This window comes from Ammodytes marinus, assembly GCF_949987685.1.
Source record: "Ammodytes marinus genome assembly, chromosome: 10".
In the NCBI taxonomy this organism is placed as follows: Eukaryota; Metazoa; Chordata; class Actinopteri; order Uranoscopiformes; family Ammodytidae; genus Ammodytes; species Ammodytes marinus.
The window spans coordinates 19460187-19484202 of NC_137214.1; the positions used below are offsets into that span (position 1 = coordinate 19460187).

The following is a 24016-nucleotide window of genomic DNA, read 5'->3' on the forward strand; positions in this document are numbered from 1 at the left end:
AATTTACCCTGAAGGCATCGCTGATAACTCTGAATGTGGAATCATTTATTTCACTTCTCTCATATGTCCTCCTCCACACCCCAGGGCATTAAAGTTCTTCTTTTTTATGAGAGAGAAAAATAGAAGAACTTTAATGGCATGTTTTTCTTTCTTCTCTCTACTGTGCCTTGATTTGTCGTCTACCCCTTTCATTAGTACTGTTTACCTCCCTCTGTCAAGGCCAAGCTCTTCTTTTCTTTCTTTCATTGCTTTTTAATAGCCTTTCCAAAACAAAAGTTATATATGGACCCCAAGCCCTCGGGGGCATTACATCAGCAGTGGAACTTGAAGATGATCAGGACGATCCTCTTGTACTCCTTCCTGAAGTTGTGGTTCAGGACGCCGTAGACCACGGCATTGAGGCAGCTGTTGAAGTAGGCCATGAAGTAGCTGGCCGTGAACAGCCACTCCGGTATGGCCTGGCTCAGTCTGGAGTCCAGGGCCACCGCCAGGCCAATCAGGTTGATCGGTGCCCAGCAGACCGCAAAGAGCACAAACACCACAAACATGGTGAGGAAGTTGCGGATGTCGTGCGGCTTGATCTTTGGCCGTGAGTCCGGCTTGACCCTGCGCCTCACCTGGATGACTAGGATCCAGATGCGCAGGTAGCAGTAGGTGACGATGCTGATGGGCAGGATGAAATGAACCACCACCACCGTGATGGTGTAGAGCGAGCTCACCGACTGGGCGAAAGTGCAAGAGTAGACGCGCGGATCGTACTGCAGCGACTCGACGAACCAGTTGGGCACGATGGCCAGGATGGTGAGCGCCCAGACCAGCATGACGTAGCACATGGTGTTGCTGTTGGAGAAGAGTCTGTCATACTTAAGGCTGTGGCAGATGTAGCAGTAGCGGTTGATGGCGATGCCTGTGATGTTGAAGATGGAGCCGATGACGCTGAGGCCCATGAGGAAGCCACTGATCTGACAGTGGATATAGCCGGCGATCCAGCCGTCGTGGAAAATGGCCGTCAGTACGAGCGGATAGGGATAGATGGCGACTACCAAGTCGGCTAGAGCCAGGCTGACCACAAATGCGTTTCCTGCAGACACAAAGGGAGACAGACAGATTATTAGAAGGTACATTATAAACATTATAAAAAAAAATTATTATCAAAAAAAAATTTAATATGTTTGACTGCTTTTACAATTGGGCATAAGCATGTCCAGCCCCCCTTATTAAGGAATCATACCAGTGTATGAATACTAATTGCATTGCACAGCAAATCATTTGGGAACATTTTGATAATTTAGATATTCTACCCTCAAGGCAGTCTTGATTATTTATAAATTATATAAATAATAAATACTGTAGATTTATCTATCGATCAATATTATACCAGCAATACACCATACATTTAAAACAATTTGAGAATAACGCTGATGTTAACAGATGACAATTTTCCCCCTGAAAATATTACTTAAAGATTGGGTTCAAAGGTTTGTTATTTGTTTGAAATGCTTGAAGATTTGAAGCACAGCCCATATAGTACGTGCAGACCCAATGTGGATCATTTCCAAACCTTTTTCAAAAGAATCCTTTATACAGTCTATGTGTAAATACCCTGTAAGATGCCAAACATTAACCTCTTAAAACAACAATTATTTATACCTTTACCTAAACTTTTTTTTTCTTCTGGTTTTGATTTTTTTTAACATAAATGGCCTTTTTCTCTAGCCTGGCATTCCCAGACCTGCCACTAGGCGCTGGCAAATTAAATTTGCTGCGCGCGCTCCGTTGAAGCTTTATCAAGAAGACCAGAAATCTGGGCTCACGTTTTAATTGGTTCTATCTAATATGGGCGCGCCAGAGCCCTTTATATGGTGCTCTGGGGAGGACGTAGCCGGATGACGACAGTGACGTGCATGCGACGTCGAAGCCGTGATAGTAAACATCAAATATGGCTGCGGATATGTTGTGTGAGTTTGAGACTGCTTTGGCCTCGACCCTTAACGATTTGGAAGACGGCACTCAAATCTTTCATTAGCAAGTAAGTGGAATGTTCTATTTTGCCGACCGACAACGGCAAACGTTTAATTTAACAGTTTAACAGCTGTTCGCTAAACGAAAGGGGCTTACGTCGCCTTGTGCATCGCTCTGATTGGTTGTAGTGCTATCCAACTGCGTGCAGTGGCATTTGAAATGCACGAGTAGGAGCCGCCCCTTGAGTTGGAAATTACTAATGATTGTGGCCAGACCCTCTATCGTTCAAGATATCAGGGTCTGGATGTCCAGGCTACTTTTTCTCGGCAGATGAGAAATAGTGTATGAATGTTAAAGCTTTCCTTTTGTCTCTGATGAAAATATCTGAAACCAGTGGCAGCTTGAGATCAATGTACCGTACTTATCGTCATCCCTACATTGACGCTGTCTTACCCTTCTTTTGGAAAACACCATATGCTATAAAAGTGTAAACAATTATAAATTGTAATTGTGTTTAGGTAAAAGTAGTGCTGAAAGATTAGTCAATGAATGGGTCAATTGACAGTTCCAGCTTCATAAATGTGAACACTTGCTGCTTTTGATTTTCATTGATGAGCATTGTTGGATTTTGGACTCTTGATCAGATAAAGAGAGACATTTAAAGTTTTAAAGTACCCTCCATTTTTAGTTTATCTTTATGATCAATTGATCGATCATGTAATCATCTGATTAATTGAAAATTCCATATATCATTAGTACCAGCCCTAATGGATAATTATACAGACTCTTTTCAAGTAGATACAGTACTGGATTTAAAAATAGAAAACAATTTACATTGATATTGACAATAGTTAAGATGGAAAGAGGGCAGATTCAGAGTAGCACAATATTATCTGGCATCTTTTTTAAGACAAAGGGATAGATACAAGTTTTGGAGGTACCAAACGTTAACAAAACCACAATAACCAGACAAGAAAGAAGGGAGTGCTGTCATAAAAACAGTCCCAAAGAGAGAACACAAAACCAGGGAACATTGACCTCAAAACAAACCTGAAAGACAAATGAAAGGCTGCAAAAACAAAAAAGGCTCCAACATGCAGGCAGACAAAAACCATAAAACCAAACCAAACGTAAATTGCAGTTTTCTGCTCTGTAATCAGCAAAATACTATATGTTTTGACAATAAAAAAAGCAATTGCCCTGTGCTGATGTGTAGTAAAGTTATTCCAATGGATGGGAAATTTAGCTTGAGGACCTTAACTCAGGAATCAGGAGTCAGGAGTTAAAGACACATTTAAAACATTAGAATACCATTGAAATACAAGACACCAAAAGTTGTAAAGATTTGGGCATTCCCAAAAATGGTGAGCAAGGCGAGAGATCTGGGAAAATGTTATGCAGTTTAACCTTAGAATAGTGCAATCTAAGTGTGACCTTACATTTAATTAACTGAAGCCTCGAGTTTATAGAGCAGGATTTTATGCTTTTTAGCGCTCCCTCCCAGACATCGTTAGCTATTCCAATGTTTAAGTCTTTTTCACAGGCTTGCTTTATTTTTAAAGTAGATTTGTCCTGCCGGTCTAAAAATATTCCCACAAAAGATGAGATCAGGTTTTTAGCTTCTGGTGAGCCCAGTAAAATTTTGGACAATGAGGCATCTGCGGGCAGGGATTCAAAGGATGGTATATTCTGTCTGACATAATTCCTTAACTGTAGATACCTGAAGAATTGAGCTTTCGACAGTGAAAACTTTGATACTAGCTGATCAAATGAAGCAAAGTGACCATTTATATAAAGGTCCTCATCTGTTACTACTCCCTTCCGACTCCAATCTCTAAATGCTGAATCTGTGAACGATGGGGGGAAGGCATGGTTTTGCCAGATTGGGCCATGTATGGTCGTGCTTGATAGTTCACAGGCCTTCCTAATTTGGTTCCAAATTCTCTGACCGTTGGACAAGGTAAAGTGGTCTCCTCTAAAGGAGGCAGGCGGTCTGGGAGAAGAGAAAAGGAGGGCAGTTAGAGAAGTTTTTGGGGCCAAGCTTTTTTCAATTGCCAACCAGGGGGGCAGATCAGGTCTAATGCCTTTTTCATATGTAAATTGCCAATACACCATCACTCTAGTATTGGCAGCCCAGTAATATTTAATTTCATTTAACTTTTACTTATCCTCGAGAGAATAATGTAAAAAACATGGTAACCCCAGTCCACCATGTTCCCTGGGTTTCTGAAGATGGGCTTTTGAGATCCTATGCGCTTTATATCCCCAAATGAAAGGCATTATAATAGAATCAATTGACTTAAAGTAAGATTTAGGAATATAAATTGGCCCATTCTGAAATAGATACAGAAATATCGGCAGGGAGACCATCTTTACTGCGTTCACACGGCCAATAAGGGAGATCGCTAATGTTCTCCATTTCTCTATGTTCTCCTTTAGTTTGTTCAATCTTTCCGTAAAATTTTACTTAAAAAGGGTCTTTGGGTTTTTAGATAATTTAATGCCCAGGTACTTTATACTGACCAGATTTGTTTTAAACTGCGTATTGGCTAGGAATGTTGGGTCCAGATCCGCTGTTAAAGACAAGAGTTCACTTTTTTGCCAGTTTATCGTGTAACCCGAGATGTCACCAAAATAATGAATTAGCTGGAGTAGGTGGGGGATGGAATTCTCGGGGTCGGCTACAAAGAGGGCGATGTCATCTGCGTACAGAGAGATCTTATGGTCCATCCCACATAGTGCTATTGGCTTTAGTGTACATGTATTCTATGCTCGATGTATTTTGTGACCCTGTGAATCACTTTGAGTGGCCTGAATTATGTCTGAATTGTGCTATACAGCTCTGGAAAAAATTAAGAGACCACTCCAAATGTTCAGTGTCTCTCGTTTTACTTTTTATAGGCATATGTTTGAGTAGAAGGAACATTTTGGTTTTATAATATAAACTATTAAATAACTATACTATAACATTTCCACCAAATTCCAATACATTTTTTGTCATTAACACCATATGCAATAAGTTATATCGAGATGAGAAATCCAAACTGGTCTCTTAATTTTTTTCTGGATCTGTATAAATAAACTGCCTTGGAAGTGTACAGTGCTTAAAATCAAATACTTAAAAAAATCTGCTTAGCAAACATTTAACTAAGAACAAAATGTAACAACACACTTTTTAGAGCTAAGGGAAACATTATGCATATGGTAAGACATGTAAGCATGACTTATATTTCGTATACAAAGAGTCCCTAATGTAGTATGAATCATATGTCATAAGAGATGCTTTCAGATACACTATATGCCTTTTCAGTTCGAACCTTCACAGTCGCAACACAAGAGGCACCTAAGTTTAAAAAAACAGGCTAATTAGTATGTTTATTAAGACAAATGATAAGCACATATGTTTTTAAGTCACTGTTGTCTTTGCCTCTTGAATGCTTTGAGAAACTACAGCACTTCCAAAGGCATTGGCATTTCCTCATTGAAATGAAAATGAATGCAGCCAAGTGTTCCATAATTTAATCCCATCATGGGTTCTGCAGAGTGAGCAGTGCAGTGAAAGGTTCTAAATTCTAATAGTCTGGTGTTCTTGAGTTTCTTGAACAGCTTGCGTCTCACACAGAAAGACAGACGCCAGCATGATCGAGCTCCTCCTAACCACAGAGACTCTGTTTTGAAGTGAATTTCTCATCTTTCTTCAGTCACTCAGCAAGTGTGTTTCCTTTGTTTATGTCGGCGGTGTGAGTGTGTTCGACACTGCAGGTCTCTGACGCAAGTGTGTCTGATCCTGACGGCAGACCTGACTGCTGCTGCTTGTAACTTGTTCAACACTGCTGCCACTCACAGAAAGAAAGATATTGTGCTGTAGTTTGTGGGGCAAAATAGACACTTCTCACTGTCTCTCTGGCTCATCCAGCATCTGACATTTTTGGATCATACTGTCATTTTGGAAAGTCACAGGAGGTTCATATTCAGAGATGTAGCCAAGATTTGAGAAATAGAGGTCATGAGTCAACATATAATATGAAAATAGTTCATCTCACATATTTGCAACCACCCCCTGCATGTTTATATCACATAGATACTGTTCGGGTCAATTTGACCTGGCAGTAAAACTGGAGGTAAAAGGGTGTCAGAAATGTCAGACTATTTCTTTATTTACAACTGTGAGACATATTTCACCCAAATCACACACACACACACACACACACACACACACACACACACACACACACACACACACACACACACACACACACACACACACACACACACACACACACACACACACACACACACACACAGGTGCAAGTATTATGACTTTTGGCGGGAACAATAATGTTCTCACGGAAACACTCCACCCACATTCAGTGGACACTCAACAGGGGAGGGGCAAAACATATAAAAGATTATCTGCATGGGAGTCCTACCAACATTACACTATGTTGGGCAGACCTTTACACAATGAGCAGCAGAAGCAAAAGGATGACAGTCCAGGAGGCTCTGGAAGTCATCATTGATCATGCTGGTGAAATAGAGGAGGATGTATCTTGAGCTAAATTCTGATTCTAATGATTCTGATTTTGAACCAGATGAGGGAATTGCTATTCCTATTCATGCAAGCAAGACATTCATGTCAAACAATGGTGAAATACAGTGGTATTCATCCCCAAATATGCGTCAGGCAAATCTGTCTGCAGAAAACATAATAAAGACAGTGCCAGGGCCCACTAGGATGGCAGTGACTCGTGTGACTGACATCAAGTCAGCTTTTGAGCTGGTCATGCCAGATTCAATACAGAAAATCATTCTTGAAATGCCTAATGTAGAAGGAGGCGTGTTTTAATGGAAGAAGTGGAAGGAGCTGGACAAAACACATTTAAATGCGTATTTGGGGCTCCTTATCCTGGCTGGGGTCTATATGTCGAATTATGAATTGACAGCCAGTCTGTGGGATGCAGAGACAGGTATTTCAAGCCAAAATGTCTCTTGAAACTTTTCACATTTTCTCCAGAGTAATCAAATTTGATAATCGAGAGACAAGGGCTGGTATATGGGAGAGAGACAAGCTGGCAGCTGTTGGGACAGTGTGGGACAAGTGGGTAGAGCAACTTCCACTACTCTATAACCTAGGCACATTATGCATTATTATTCTTCTCTGGGGCTCCTCCAACAGGCTTTTCAGTGTAAACCTGCATGTTCAATGCATAGCTGGTGTTTTTATCCCATATTTAGCTGGTTTGGAAGGCATGTATTGCCTTTATGGGCAGCGACCTCTGAATGCCACCAGCATTTCATACACTGTGATATTAGGGCCTGGGTTATAGAGTAATGTTGGTCTTTCAAAAGTAATAAAGTTTGAACATGTATTTTTTTTATGAGAAACAAGTGAATTATCCTAATTGAACCATTCCTTGTTAGAGGTAAGGAACACCATTGCACTAAATATTGATAGAATAGTGAGTAATGGAGTTGGTAATGAAATGTTCACACTGCTTGATAGGATTTTTTTGGTTTCGGACATCTTTTGGATAATAAACATGCACCGGGTCAAATTCACCCGGGAACACCATTGCTGTTCCTGACAAATGAACATAACAGGAGGGTTAAATGGATGAGAGGTTGAACTGCAAGGACTGAGGATCTAAGGGTGTGAATTTAACAATGAGCCATGTTGTGTCACGAATGCCTCCGGTAGCAGCCATGTTCTCACCAACGCTGAGAATACAAACAGACATAATTATATAAAATGATAAAGTATCCGAGCAGTTCCAAGAAATAGTTTATTTGATCAAATAAATCACAGTGCTGTGGCAGCTCACCAGAGTATTTGAATCCTCGGGCAGGTGTGCTGCCGCAGGACAAGGTAAGGCAGCTGGTTGGGATCAGGTAAGGATCATCAGCCATGATGTCAGGGCAAAAAGGGAGGCCATGACTTCATGTCATACGCTGCAGCAGAGACACATGCCTGCACCATACAGCAGTTTGCTGGGTTGTTAAGCTTCCTTCCACATGCGGCTGTTATCCTAACATCTGTGTTTTGCTCCCTGGGGACAGGGGCGTAGCACCAAATTCTGGGCCCCTATACAAAAAGTCCTGATGGGCCCCCTGAAAGGCGGTCTTACAATACACAATAGCCAGACAACTCCACAATATATATTATTTGATGAATGAACAAATCATTACTTTTACCAGTGTTTCCCCAAGAAAATGTCTTAGTGAAGGTGGTCACTGGCCAGGGTCACAGGAGGCGCGGCGCAGAGCGCCGCTGCGAAAATTTTGGGGTTATTTTGCTCAAAGTTGCCAATGCACACTTTAGAAATAAACAACTGTTTATTTGAATACAAAAATACAACAGACACTGACCTTACAGTTGTGCAATTTTGTTTGCTATGTGCAGGTAAAAATGTTGTGCAAACATGCAGACAGTACAAAACACAATTAAAGAAAACTTCTACTGTTTTGGTGCAATACACTAAATACAAATAATAGACCATACACTTGTGTATGCACATCAAGTGCAAATTCAACTTTTTAAAGTTCCTTTATGGATAGGGGGCTGTGATTATTGTGGACAATAGGCCTACTGTGATGTGATAGCCTATACTTCATTAATGGTTATTATTAGCCTACTTGCTTGATTTATTTTTAAATACAGAGGGTATTGGTCGTTTTGGAACATGTCTTTCCCAATTTAAAACATAAAAATAAAGCAGCATTGAAAATTCAGAAAATAAATCTTGTTGGCCTACACTATAGTATGCTGTTCTACAAATAACTCAATAGTTGAAATAATAAATACAATGTATTTTCCCCTTAAACTGTCTAAATGCATTTCAAAGACAGTAACAGTGTGGCACTTCTTTAAACTTACTGAAACTTGCCTGGGCCATCACTCTCATGTATTCATCAGACTTTTCTCTGCGCTGTCTAAGCAGATAGATAGGTTGTGTTGCCACGGTGATGTGGAGTCTCAAACTAGTCTAGCTTTGGCAGCACTTATTTCTGTACAGCTAAATATCCCCATAGAAACATTGCTGCGTTTATTTTCGCCACCAGCTCAATTCAATGTCGGCTTGCTCCTGCTTACTCTCCCGCATACATGCCTTAGTCTGATCTCCTTGCAAGGGTCAGGGGCCTATCATGAGCCAGTCAATTATTTCTTTTTTTGGAATGGCATTGTTCAGGGCCTTCGAAGATCGGGGCCCCACATTGAGCTTGTTAATTATTATTATTATTTTTTATGGGCCCCCCCCCCCCAAGACTGTATCACTTTCCCCCGCAGTCTGTCGGCCCTGCTGGGGATCAGGGAGTTTTACCATTATGTGCCATGATTTAGATTCATCCACATGCAGCTAAAAGTTGTGCTGACAGCCTGCCACCCTAATAAAATGGATGTGAGTAGAATCACATTTATTTAATTATGAAAAGGCTTTTTGCGTGTTCTGAATAGACTGATATTCCTAACCTTTACCAGCTCCCTTCAAAGCTATTTTCTAGGACACCATCAATGACAAGTACCTGCATCCACACAGGTGAATTGTGCGCAGACAATCTCCACCCCGTGTCCTCCCACAATCTACCATACATGGCGAATGCTAAATAGCTCCTGAATATGATGACACTCTTAATAAGCACGGAATTTTGACTCACATGAGGAAAAAAGGGAGGCAACCGGCCACAAAGAAAGCGACTGGGAAGGAAGAAAGCCCGTGATGTGCATGTGCTGCAGTTTCTGGCACACAAACACACATACACACACGCGCGCGCATTTATCACAATCATGATTGGCACAGTCAGTAGTCTTTGTAAAGCAGTTTCGCCCAACTGTGTACTGTATGAAATATCACGTATTATATATAAAATGTGTTCTGAGAAGTGAAATAATGCATTGTAGTTTATTCCAGAGCATTGTTTCCCTCACGTGAGATCCACACATTTCCAACAACGTCATCTTGTAGTTAAAACTTCCAGGGTGAATTGCTATAGGAAAGAGACGCATGTAATGATTTGCTAAATTCATAACATGATTTTATCTAACGAAATATACAGTTTTAAATAAATTTGTTGGCTTTAACTTTGTAAAAAACGTCTGTGACACACCGCCTAAAATATAGACTTGCTCTCCCGCTGGCCACTCACGTCACGGACACACCTCCCGACGTATATTATTATAGAGTAGCGCTATAAGATTCAATTAAAAGATATAACCAAAACATGTAAAGACCTACTTGATAAGTAAATCAACCAACATCATAACTGCATGCAATATACTACAGTGGCCTATATTCGCATCTATAGGTACGCTCATACATATAATTGATTAAATATATTGGATGTAAAGCATTTCAAAGTAATATGTGTGTTTTTCTGATGTCTGAGCTTTATTTCATGGTGTTGCCATTGAGGGTCGCTGATTCCCCGAGTCAGGAAAACCTTGCGTGAGCTCTACGCATGGTCAAAAGTTGGCGTGGGAATACGCACAATTCTCCGCAATGAATTTCTTTATAAATACCAACGTTTTGCCACCGCAAATTTTACCGCCATTTCTGTCTGTCTACGCAAGGTTTTTGTGTGCAGCAAGCTTTATAAATGAGGGCCCAGAACTGTAAAGCTAGATTTCTACTTTTGATCTTGAACAACACACTTTCAACATAATGACTGTTGGGAAGTATAAAACAGCCTCTCAGAAATTAATTTTAATGGATGACTCTATTTAATTGTCATGACCCTCAGCCAGTGCATAATCACCCTTAATGCACCACTGCACACCATCATTAGCCGCCCCTTTATAATCCAACATTTAATTAGTGAAAGGTCACATCTAATCATTAGCATATTTATGTAAGAGGGTAACACTTTACCAGTCAAAAATCAGCAGCTAAGAGCTCCTGACTAATGTGTATCTCTGACAACAAGCCTCGTCATTGGCTGCAAATGGACATTCGACTCAAAATCAGCCTGGGCTTTATATAAGCACATTGCTACTGATGTGTCACTTTTTTCCAGTTTGTCGTAACTGTATTTTTTTTAGAGTAGTTAACCACTCCCATGTGAGATTCAGATGTTATACTTAAGACACATGAGATATGCAAGAAAATATCTGAGCTGTATTCAGTTAACTGCTAATGACACCTCCCATAATTCCTCCAACTTTAAACTGGGCGAGCACAGAAGTCACAAGGATTGCAGTATATGTGTTACTGTCATGACAATGCAAATTGTGATTGATTTTCAGCATTTCGCTGGTCAGTGGATCTATTTTAAACATTGCTGGGAGTATATGGCACAAGAGGGAGTAAGCAGGGAAGGAGTTGCTAGATGACATGCAGTGTTAAATCAGATTGCACTTGTAATATTATTACTCTATTAAATCAAGGTGGGTTTGACTGCACTACAGACAGCTACACCAGCTGCTCTTGCGCTGTATTTCTGACTATGTAGCTGTGGTATGAAAACACACTTGCTGTTACCAAAACAGCTGATTCTAATTTGACCAGGAATTAAATCGTACACACAAAATGGGCTTTAATATTAGAACACCTTCAGATCTTCAGGCCAAGCTGAAAAAATATACAACTATGGTTGCGTTCCGAATCGCATACTTTCTACTATATAGTATGTAGAAAAAAGATTTAGGATGTCCCGATTCTTGTGGCCAGATTTAGGATGGTTAGAAGTACCCGGATGTTCATGCGGCCAAGATTGTTAGTGTTGAAAACTGCATCCTATTTGGGCGATTCTGACCCACAATCCAGTGCGCACGTGAAGTGACGTCACATCGACGAAGCCTCCATATGAAAACAAACGGGGATGCGACGGATATAAAAGCAAGAGGCAAGATCAAGGCGCAATGTTATGATGAAATAAGCGAGTAAAGTATGTCCCGATAGTATGCCTACTGCATCCTAACTAGATTATTTTTATTGTCAGATGTAGTATGTAGAATAGAAAAAAGAAAGAGTATGCGATTCGTAACGCAACCTATAACTTACATTTTCAGAAACACTATTTTTTCAATTTTGGGTATAAAAGGCATTCACCTTCTTGCTATACATACACCGTGTCCATGCATGAACACTGTAGCTAATGCAATGATTAGTGGACATATCCAAACAATATCAGCCCTAAATGACATATATGTCCATTACTGCTTTAAAAAAACCTTTGAAAATGCGTTTAGCTAAGATAAGTGCTGTACCAGCGATTTAAAAAAAAGTGTGCTATCTGATAGCCCAGAGGGGAGTTACCATAGATATTGCTTTTCACCTGCTGGGCAGCTGTGACCTATCTCAGCCAGTGCACTAACCCAATACTGAAAACTGTACTACATTTGAAAACGTATATTCCCTCAAAATCTATAGCAAGAAGGATTTTGTCAATGAGATGGAAATTGGAAGTACGTTGTAAACTGTACCATACCTTGATGTCACTTCATTTTTTATTGTCATTTTTATCCATGCTTTTACTTCATATTGTCTTATTCAGTCTGAGTTCATTGAGTTATGTTGTATTAGCCTGTCTTTTTAAATTCTGAAAGTAATGTGTTGCTCTGTCTGTGGTTTAAGGGGAGGCTTGGTATTGTTATTTTTCTTTTCATTCTGTGACACACTTTGTGTTGCCTCTGCAGGTATTGGCAGATGTATTTAGCTTGGGGGATAAGTTTCATAACTTTCTTAGAAACTTCTCAAACAGTTCATATACCATAATCCACTTCTTAACAGTCAATCAGCATGTTCCATACGTTTCTCTACAATATTGGAGCATACGTTTTAAGATATTTTTGGTGAAGTGAAGACTTTGAAACATACAAAACATATTTACGGCAAGCGAGTGGATTTCACTACAGTAGTATAATGCAACCCTGTCTGCTAAAATTACCATCATATACTACTAATTTGTAGTCTGGCACCACCCGCCTACATAGTTCTACTCAATTTTCATTTCCCTTCAGTAGTCAGTCTGGGTGTGCGGGTATAAGTGGGTTTTCTTCGCCATATTTTTGGCGGTCCAATCAGTGAAGAGAGGGAGTGACTGAGAACAATGACGCGCCAGTTTCAGTTGTAGTCAGAAGCCGGCGCATGACATACATTACGACCAAATGTTATGCAATTGGTTGGCAGATCCAGAGTGGCAGATCCAATAGTTTTAAACTTCAACAGACACCCGTTTTCAAGTGAGGTAACGTTTGTCAATTGAGCGATGCCAGACCTTTTGTACAAATGAAATTAAGTATGATGGTCTGGTAGGACCAGGCTAACTAATTTGCCCATATAATGCTATAAGATAATTGGGAAACTTACTTGATCGACATATCTGGCAATTCACCAAATTATGATAAAACACAAATGAGGACATTGTTCAATCTGTATTTAATTTGTTTTTCTATAATCACCCACTCTTACAAATACAATACATTATCTGCACATGGAAGCAAGAGCATCATAAATGTTTTTTTGTGATCATGGCAGCAAGGAAATGTCCTTTTCTGGTTGAATATTAAACAGTAAAAATGTCACTTGAAGCACAACTTTAACATTTAAATAAGACCACAATCTTTCCCTCACTTCAACCTTTCATGCCTAAACCTCAGACGAGACACAGATGTGAATCCTGGTCTGTATTGTCAGAATGCTGCGCTCGACAACCCAACTTGACCACCTCCTTGCGAACCCTGTGCGCTTCAGTGTTTAAGCCTAGCACTCCTCTCAAAATTATCAAAATCCCGGCTACAATTACAACCTAACAAAATAGGTATTGCATATTGCAGCACCGTCTGCCACATAGCAGTAGAAAGAACAGTTTGTGGGTGTGGTGATTAGGATCTCTGATGAGACTGAACATGAGTCACAGCAGCCATCTTTGGACCTGTTTGGCTTATAGCACACATACTAAATACACTTCACCCATGCACAAACACACTAAACACCCAAACTGATAGACTATCAGTCTGGACTCTTAGACACTTTAATAATTAAGGCAGAATAATCAGCAGCACTAATGCAGGTTCCTGAATGGATCTGGGCAAAATGTAGAGGTCATCCACAGGCCGATCTGCTGTGGATTACTTTGTCCATGTGGGACAGTGGTCTGAGAACCACTGATCCTCCAGCCTCAAGGTCAATTTAAAACCTGGCGGACTGCTGCACACTGCAATTTCAGCAGTTTCAAGGGCAACAAATGAGTGGGATTCTGAAAGCGTGGGACATCAGCCAGGAACCGACCACACAATTCCGCCTATAGAGCTGAATAGAGAACACGGGCCAAGCTAAGTAATTCCTCTGCATTGACAGTGATAACTGCATTTTTCGGATGTAAACAATTACGGCTATTTCCACAGAGTTGCTCTCCCTGAATATTTTGACATGTTTGTTTGTCTCAGCTCCAATAGGTGTGTTGAGTCCGTGCGGGTTGTGAATGTAGAGTGTTGATCTTGTGAATATGGCATAATGAACTGTGACAGGACTTTATCAGGTAACTTGTCTCTGACAGGGCGGATGGAGAGAGGAGATAGATAGATGGCGGGAACATGGAGAAAAGAGGAGAATAGTTCACTGCAAGGAGAAGAGGAGAGGCTGGAATCTAGAGGAGAAGATTGGAGAGAGGAGAGAATTGACAGGACATGAGGGAAGGGATAAAGAAGAGTAATTAAGAGGAAGTGAAAAGGGGAAACAAGTCTAGAAGAAAGGTTTGGAGTCTATAGGAATGAATCAAATGGAAAAGGACAAGAGAAGCAGGATGGGGGAGAGAAGGAGAATTAGAAAAGCAGCGAGATGAATTGAAACCAGAGTTGAGGAGATGGGTTATTCGGAAAAGGAATGGTGGGTAAAAAAGGCATTAAGAGAGGACAGTGGGTGCCAGATGACTGACGAGGCAGTGAGAAGAAAAAAATTAAATCGGTGAACAATGCATCTAGTTTTCCACCTCAAGTGTTTGCGTTTTCACTCTGGGAATTCAAGGAATTGATGGAAAAGCAGGGAACAAATGACCTGTCTGTTTTGACCGATGTGGACAACCTTAAGGGAAGGAGGGGATATGGGTGTTTAACTATTGATTAATGGCAATGCTGATCTATCACCGTGTCAAGGCCATGGAACATGACTGTGAATGGATAATATGAATTCACTGCCTTATTGACCCGAGATCACATTAGTTATACTGGTACCACTCTACACTAGACCAATTGGAACAAGTTAGAGTTTAAATACACCCTTGTTTAAATAAAGTCCAATTTAATTTAGTCAAAGCAAAATGTGACATTTGTATAACATATTTCCCTTGCTTCAGTCCTTTCCTCAACCACTCGGCATTAAATGATAATTAATTTAGATAATAAAAAATCAACAAACAACTCAACATTTATAAACAAATGCAAACTATCCAATAAATCATGTAATCTAAACTAGTTGGCTTCAACAAAACCGTTGCAAGGACAGAAAAAACCTGAAATGATGACAACGTGACTGTCAGTGTCGGTGTTCATTTTGACACTAAAAACGTTCACTAAAACACAGAGAAATACAAACACAGACCTTGTCATCGTGAAGGTGTAAATGTGAGCTGCTGAATGGGAAACACTTTATCCAGTAGCATTTGGTCCCAGGGTTACCACAAAACCTCCTGTTGAACCCTGAGCTCATTAACCCAGAGCGTGGGGTAAGTGCTTTCAGTGCATTGCATCTCACTCAAGAGGTTAGGAGAAAGTAACCTGTATGCTTCACATTCTCCCAGCTGACTTGGGATTTGAACTTGCAACCATTAGACAAAGAGTGTTTCTTTATTCTTTAGTGGGTAAAGGGGGATGCTGTGAGGACATTACCCTAAATGCACAATTACTATTGGAGATTCATGGGAAGTGAGGCATCACAATCTTGTAAACGGTAATATTGTAAATGGGTGCAGAGAGGGTTCCTGTCAACGCTAAGTGCTTTTAATGTGACGTCCTCTACTTGAGATGGCCATGTGGGAGCATGATGCTGCACGGGTGAGACATACTGGATCCTGATTGATTTTATTTCTCCATCTATTTGACCCCTTTATCTGACGCATCCTAAGTGCCGGCTCGTTGACGCACAACAAAGCTCTTGGAGGAGTGTAGTAACAATTAGTCTGTGGCTATTATCAGATTTACACATTGATAACAGTGAGTCACCGACTACAGCTTCAATAGTTTTAGTTTCTAAATGGAAAATCTCCAAGTTTGCAGCTGCAAAGCTGCTCCAAAAGTCTGAATTGTCACTAATTCCGTCACTGCTTTTAAATCAAACTAGAACAACATGTTATATACAGTCATATGAAAAAGTTTGGGAACCCCTCTCAGCCGGCATTATAATTGACTCTGCTTTCACAAAAAAAAGATAAAAGTGGTATGTCTTTAATTTACCAGGAACAGCTAAGTACTGGGATGTTTTCCAAACAAAGATTTTTTGAAAAGCAGTATTTGGTTGTATGAAATAAAATAAAATGTGAAAAACTGGCTGTGCAAAAATATAGGAACCCTTGTGGTTTTGTTGATTTTAATGCCTGTAACAGCATGTAAAACTGATGACTTTAAACACAAAGTTGGTTGGATTATGTTGTTAAGCCTTGAACCTCATAGAAATGTCTGTTTAATCATGAGAAAATTTATTTTAGGTGCCTAAATGCAAGTAGCACTTCTCTTTGACTCTCTGCTGAAGTGAGACAGAATGGGATCATCAAAACAGCTCCCAAAAGATCTGAAAAACAAAGATTGTTCATTGTCATGGTTTAGGGGAAGGCTACAAGAAGCTTTCCCAAAGGTTTCAATTGTCAATTTCGACTGTAGGGAACGTTGTCAGGAAATGGAAGGACACAGGCATAGTGGCAGTTAAACCCAGGCATGGCAGACCAAGAAAAAAACAGGAGCGGGATAGGTGGAGGATTGTGAGAATGGTTGCACACAACCCACAGATCACCTCCAAAGACCTGCAAGAACATCTGGCTGCAGATCGTGTATCTGTACATCGTTCAACAATTCAGCGCAATTTGTACCAAAACATCTGCTTTTTATAAAGACCAAATAACTTCATTTTTGTCTCATCAGTCCAAAGCATTTTCTTCCAATATGAAGATCCAGTATGCTTTTGCATACTCCATGCAACTGTATCTGTGGCGTGGGCGCAGAAAGGGCTTCCTTCTCATCACCGGGCCATACAGATGTTTTGGTGCAAATTGCACTGAATTGTAGAACCATGTACAGATACACAATCTGCAGCCAGATGTTCTTGCAGGTCTTTGGAGGTGATCTTTGGGTTGTGTGCAACCATTCTCACAATCCGCCGCATATGCCGCTCTTGTACTTTTCTTGGTCTGCTAGACCTGGTGCAACTGTGCCTGTGTCCTTCCATTCCCTGACAACGTTCCTTACAGTAGAAATTGACAATTGAAACCTTTGGGAAAGCTTCTTGTAGCCTTCCCCTAAACCATGACAATGAATAATCTTTGTTTTTAAGATCTTTTGGGAGCTGTTTTGATGATCCCATTCTGTCTCACTTCTGCAGAGAGTCAAAGAGAAGTGCAACTTGCATTTAGGCACCTAAAATACCTTTTATCATGATTAAACAGACCTTTATATGAGGTTCAAGGCTTAACAACATAATCCAACCAATTTTGTGTTTAAAGTCCTCAGTTTTACATGCTGTTACATGCATTAAAATCAGCAAGACCACAAGGGTTCCCATATTTTTGCACAGCCAGTTTTTCACATTTTATTTAATTTCATAAAACTAAATACTGCTTTTCAAAAAATCTTTGTTTGGAAAACATCCCAGTACTTAGCTGTTCCTGGTAAATTAAAGACATACCACTTTTATCTTTTTTGTGTGAAAGCAGAGTCAATTATAATGCCGGCTGAGAGGGGTTCCCAAACTTTTTCATATGACTGTAAGTGTCTGATCTACTGCAGAAGCGAACCACTATGTCAAAGTGTTATTGGGTAAAACATTAGAAAGAGATCTGCTCAAGTCGGTACAGCGACTGGAGAAATGCCATGATGCAGAAAGTTATGAGAATCGAGCTCTCAGTGCAGCAACTTCTCATATGCAATACAGGATAATAGGATATAAACAATTTTCATAGTTTAGTGACAATGTAGGCTACTTTTTTTTCTTATTTGGAGGGGTAACATGATCTATATTTGAAATATTCCTCCAGGAAATTTTATTTTTAATTATTTGATAACTTCCACAAATAAATATCCCACTATTTACAAGGATGAACTATTAGAAAATTATAGTTTATCAAGGTAGGCTACTCTAATATACGTTAACTGTGCACACTGTATCTAATCATGATAATTATTTTACTACTTGAGTATTGGACTCTTTTGAGTGATAATGTTAACAATGAATATTACACAATCGAGCAAATTGACTTTATTTTAACAACTCTTAACTCATTCTCTTGAGTTACGGTGTAATATCCACCTTCGTAGCCAACTTGATAAACCGACTAACGCACACAACACCTCTTGGCATACCTGCTTTCCTGAGTTTCCTGTTCCTGAACACGGATACGATGACCAGCAGGTTCCCGAGCACATCCACCACGATGGTCGTGATCAGGACACCGGCCAACAGGGTCACCACCCAGGGGAAGGACTGGTGCTGCTGACCCGGCGCCCCCTCCTCCCCTGCCGGCGTGGAGTTGCGGGAGACCAGAGTCCCTTCTACCATGGTGGGCTCATACTGCTCCAGGGGCATCAGTTGCGGAAGGTGCCTCGGGTCGACGAGTCGCATCAGGTCGTGGGCGCATAAACTCTGTCCATTCAGCATAACGCGCGGAGGTCAGACTAGAAGGACCAGGGAGCAGTGTGCATCGCTGCACGCAAAGGCACCGGAGCGAGCGACGCCTCCTCTATATGCGCCCAACTCCTCAAACTGAACATCGTAGAACATTCTTTGAAACTATAGTGCAGTTTTATCTTGATAAACCAGTGTTTGTTCACAACTAATCTGACAATTTAAGATCAAGGCATCCACAGTAGCCTCGGCTAAACAACATTCAGAGAAAAAGAAAACAAACGCAATAAGAATGGGCTATTATAAATGCAAACAGTTGCGACACGGTTGACAGGTGCCAAACGGTTGCCAGTCTGTCACTTATGTCCCATTTAAACTTGAAAAGAAAAATAGGAAAACTCCAGATCGGAAGCTTCTTTTGTGAATCGAGTCATTTCGCAGAGCTGGAGAGATGTTTTCAATCTGAGGTTTCATTCACAAATCCGCCCCGTTCTGATTCCATTCACATACAGTAGCTGCCGCTCTGTCTCTCATTCCGCTGCTTTCACGGTCATTCAGACTCTCGAGGAGGTTTACGCGCCTTATAACAACCAGCAATGATGCTCCCAACCCCCCTCTCTCCCTGCTGTGTGGTTAAGTGTAAATGTGACGTGTGCGTGATTCTGTCACACACGCTGTCCGTATCGTCCACCACCATGTGACTCTCTTTTTATGCCATTTCCTCTGTTCTTTTCTTCTGTCTTTTAATTTCCTTTATTTTTCTTCCTGCTCAGTGCGTGTGTGTCTCCTTATTATTTTCTTAAGTCTATGTCTGTCCGTTACCTCTCACTCGAAATTGTTTCACCCTTGCTCTCTGGCTCAGCATCTTATCGCTTCTTCCAGATGAGGTTGCACGTGCCCTCGGGTGCGCGCCCCACTGTCCACCCTGAAGGAATCCTCGGTCGGTTCATATCTCTCCATCATGTGGAAGGACTTTGATTCTCAGTAGTGTATAACTTACCATTACCTTTTTGTTATGTCTATGATTGTTCGTGTGTGTTTTTTTTTTTTATTTGTTTTTTCATAAAAAGTGCCCATTAAAAGAACAACCGCTATTACCCCTTTCAGATTAGCCCTACATGCGCTATGCCTATACACTCAAAATTAATTTACTATGGGGTTGCCATGGTGCCTGCAGTGCTATCAATATCACAATATCATCAAATACCAAAAAGCCAGAGTAATATTACTATTTAGTGCTTGGGAAGCATTAAGGTAAAAGTATTACTGGATATTTGGGTATATTTGAACTTACTCTGCATGCCCAGAATAAAATTATCAAATCGTTTATCTAAGGAAATTTGATTAAAGATAAACATTTCCAAACTTTAATGCCACTTCGGAATCATGTATCCTTCTCATTGACACTTAATCACACAGTCACTCAATAGCTGCAAGCTCCCTTGTTTTACAAGAAATCGGATGAAGCTCTAAAAGAATGATGAATGAATAGAAAAATTAATAAAAAACAACAACAACAACACAGCAGCAGACATGGTGATGTAAACAAGGAGATGGTCCAAAACAACAGAAGAAGATAAGGATGAAGGCAGTGGGGGCTGGGGTATAAAAAGACAAGGCGGAGCCCAGAGGATTTGAATGATTTATTTCCATATCTAACACAACGTGTGCCAAGTCTTTGGATTTTTATCCAAACAGGGCAACCACACTCTCTCACTTTGTTGGTCCTTAAAACATCTGCACTGTAAACGACAACTGTAAAAATGTGACTCAGTGCGTGTGGGTTGCATGTGAATATCCGCGCACACACACACACAAACACACACACACACACACACACACACACACACACACACACACACACACACACACACACACACACACACACACACACACACACACACACACACAATCACACACACACACACACACACACACATACTGTATGCAAATCCAGCTTTGCTTCATTGGTATGTTTCAACAAATACGCTGGTGCATGCTAATTATATGATTGTTGGTGCATTGGGAATAAACACACACAAACACACAAAAGGAGACACGTGTACACACACTTGCGCATAGAGATACAGAAAACCTACTCAATGTGTAAAATAAATCCACCTCATGTGAAAAAAAATATTTTTATCTGTGATTTCAGGGCAAATTCACACTCAGCATGTTTATTTTTTTAACCTTTATTTACAGGGGAGAGTGGCCTAAGTTGTGCATTTTGGAAGTTGTGCCACCCCTTGTTTCTAGAAAACCGGGGAAGAAATTGGAAATGTGACCACATATTTAAGAAGAGCCATCCATTTGACTCATCCTGTAAAGAAAGGGATAATACATAAGCACATTTAAGCTCAAAAAACTGTGTTTTGCCTTTCAAAGTAACATTTCCATGATCAAGGTTTTTTGATTATTGTGTCTGAACACTTATAGACAAGTTTGAAAACATTTGACACATGTTTTAGTGATTTGGTATGCTACATTTTGAGTCTATACAGTTAGCACGATGTCAGCCCTAAATTGCTGCATCATGCTTATTATCCAAATTTCTGGGATTGGGGTGATTTGTGCCAAAGGGCCTAGGTGAGTTACAAGTAAGTAAGTAAGTAAAATGTATTTATAAAAGCACATTTAAGACAGTTTGCACTGTCCATAGTGCTGTACATAGTGCATTCAGTAGGTAAACAATGAAGGTAAAATAACAATAACCAAAATAAAAGACGTAAAGCCCATACATCCACATAAACACAGATAGTAGTGCAGAGGTAAGATAGTTAATGGGGAGGAAACACCAGGGTGTACATATGGGTTTTGAGCCTTGATTTAAAGGCAGAAATGTAGAGGGAATCACATTTGTCAGGTGGCAGTTGGTTCCACAAGCATGGAGCAACTAGTGCAAAGTACATTTCTGAGAGTTGTGCCAGTGGCATGGCTGTATACGCTGGTCACCAAAAGAAAGTGATTGTCTACAGTAGCTCAGAAGAGAGTGACATCTCAATTCCACTCAACGACACCGCTGATGAGAGTTCAGATGGCCAGAAAGATGATGATGGTGACTTTGTCATTGTGAGCTTTGCAGGTAAAACCATTAGATCTGCTAGGCCTTGTTTAAGAAAATTGTCCTTCAATCTTTGTCAACTATTTACTTTAAATACACCTTAAATAAGTGATTGTCTTATGGATTTGTCTTGCATTACAGTTTATGAGATATATATCAATGGCACAATTTACCCCATGGTATTCTCTCCAACCGCACAACTTACACCACACCGGGGGCAAGTTGTGCAACAAGACAATTTTTTTTCCGAAAGCTATATTTCTTCAACCGTTTATTCCAGATCCAACGTTTTTATTGCCAGGGATGCACAACACCCTGAAATATATGTACATATTTGAGTTGGAGACTTTACTGTCAAGGCCTTACTTTAAAGTCACTTTGAGTGAAAAGTTGCACAACTTAGGCCACTCTCCCCTACAGGTAAATCCCATTGAGACCGAAGACTCTTTTACAAGGGAGACCTGTTTTCCTTTCCCACGTTACCATTCACACACACATAGCAGGCTAACTATCGACATTCACACGAGGCAAGGTGGGTGAAGTGTCTTGCCCAAGGACACAACAACCGTGGCAGGGCGGAGATCGAACCTCCAACCCTTTGATCATCAGCCGACCCTCTCTACCAACTGAGCCACAGTCGCCCCAAGAGGTTTGTGAGAGGTTTATTCAGACCCGAGGCATTAACTCCCTTGGCTCATTCAAATACAGCGCAGAGACCAGCGGTTGGGCATGCGTGAAGAAAAATAAATTGGGAAAGGGAGGCTCAGAAGACAGGGCTGATATAAGTTGTCTTTCAAAACAGAATAAACCATAAATTAACTTTAAAAATGTTTTTATGAATGTTTCTTATGCCAGCTCAAAATAACATCAAATATATAAAGTATTTTTCTTTACTGTATACCACTCATGTGTCAGATGCTTCATCTGAGAATAAATAAATGCCTTCATATACTATATGTAACATGTATCATAAATCTCACATAGAAGATGTCAGTGTAAATAATGCAATTTTTTCATGAATAAATATCACATATACTCTGAAACATGTCCTATGTATTTGATTTACATGTAATTCAGGGCTATTTTGCTGCAGCAAATCACCTCAACAATAAGGTGCAATTTTAGGCCATTTTTCTCAGAAATCCCTGCAGCCTGGAATGAGAGGTGTAGGCCGTAGAAATTGTTTGTCTTTTTTCATCTCTGACCTTTGACCCGTCCCTCTGTCCTCTCTGCTCATTACTGCCCCACAGTCACAACAGCAATGTGTTTTCACCAAAACATATTTAATAAAGTACCACAGAAGAGCTATATCTCTCTTCTCTCTCTCTATCACAAACACACACACACACACACACACACACACACACACACACACACACACACACACACACACACACACACACACACACACACACACACACACACACACACACACACACACACACACACACACACACACACACACCTTAAGTTATTAACACACATGTCAGAATCTGCATATTTATCAACCATCCATTATCTATTCATTACACATGAATTATAAGGTCTGTGTTCTTCTTTTAAACATTATATTTACATACCAGACACATGTTACAACCTTACTGAGAAATGAGAAGTAAAAACCTGAATAGATGAGTGGGAAAATGCTATAAACGCACATGTGTCTGCACAGGTCACAATGAGTATGAAAACAATGTGAATCATGTGAATGTTATGGCCTCACAGTCACCTCACCAGACAATGCTCTTGACTACCATCATCAGAAACAAATGGTGTTCATTCTTCCAGAGGAGAATATGACGATAAACATTTTGGCTGGTTTAGAGCTAAGTGTTCTCCTTTGATTTTTCACCTATTTGTGAGTAAAAATATCCCCTGTTCCTGGTATAGTTATTATTAATATGTTGAAAATATTTTTTTACAGTGTAAGTTTAGTGTACACTTCTAAATCTCTGTCAATATACTTTTGATTACATTGTGTTCAATATTTTATTTCCTATTTATATATTTAACTTCCATTTTCTTTTACATTAATTTAATAATGAATTAATATGAAGTTGTTGCATTTCAAAGTGTAAGGCATTTCTAATAAATGTGTGTGTATTTTTATTTTATTTACTATTATTTTTTTTATTCAATGGTGAGCACATCCTTCAATCATGCTCCCAGAATCAATATTGGATGGGACACAACATGAAATAATAGCATTATTATGACAGCTTCTGACATT

The 24016-nt window shown here is 40.1% G+C and overlaps 1 protein-coding gene across 1 annotated transcript; it reads right to left on the reverse strand.

Moving 5' to 3' along the window:
* Positions 1–311: 311 nt before the first annotated feature.
* mtnr1al (melatonin receptor type 1A like) lies at positions 312–18755 on the reverse strand (the record flags this gene model as incomplete). The annotated part of the gene is made up of 2 exons (XM_080036176.1): positions 312–1081; positions 18461–18755. The coding sequence occupies 2 exons, from the start codon at positions 18753–18755 to the stop codon at positions 312–314; spliced, it is 1065 nt and encodes a 354-aa protein (XP_079892302.1).
* Between the last annotated feature and the right edge of the window lie 5261 nt (positions 18756–24016).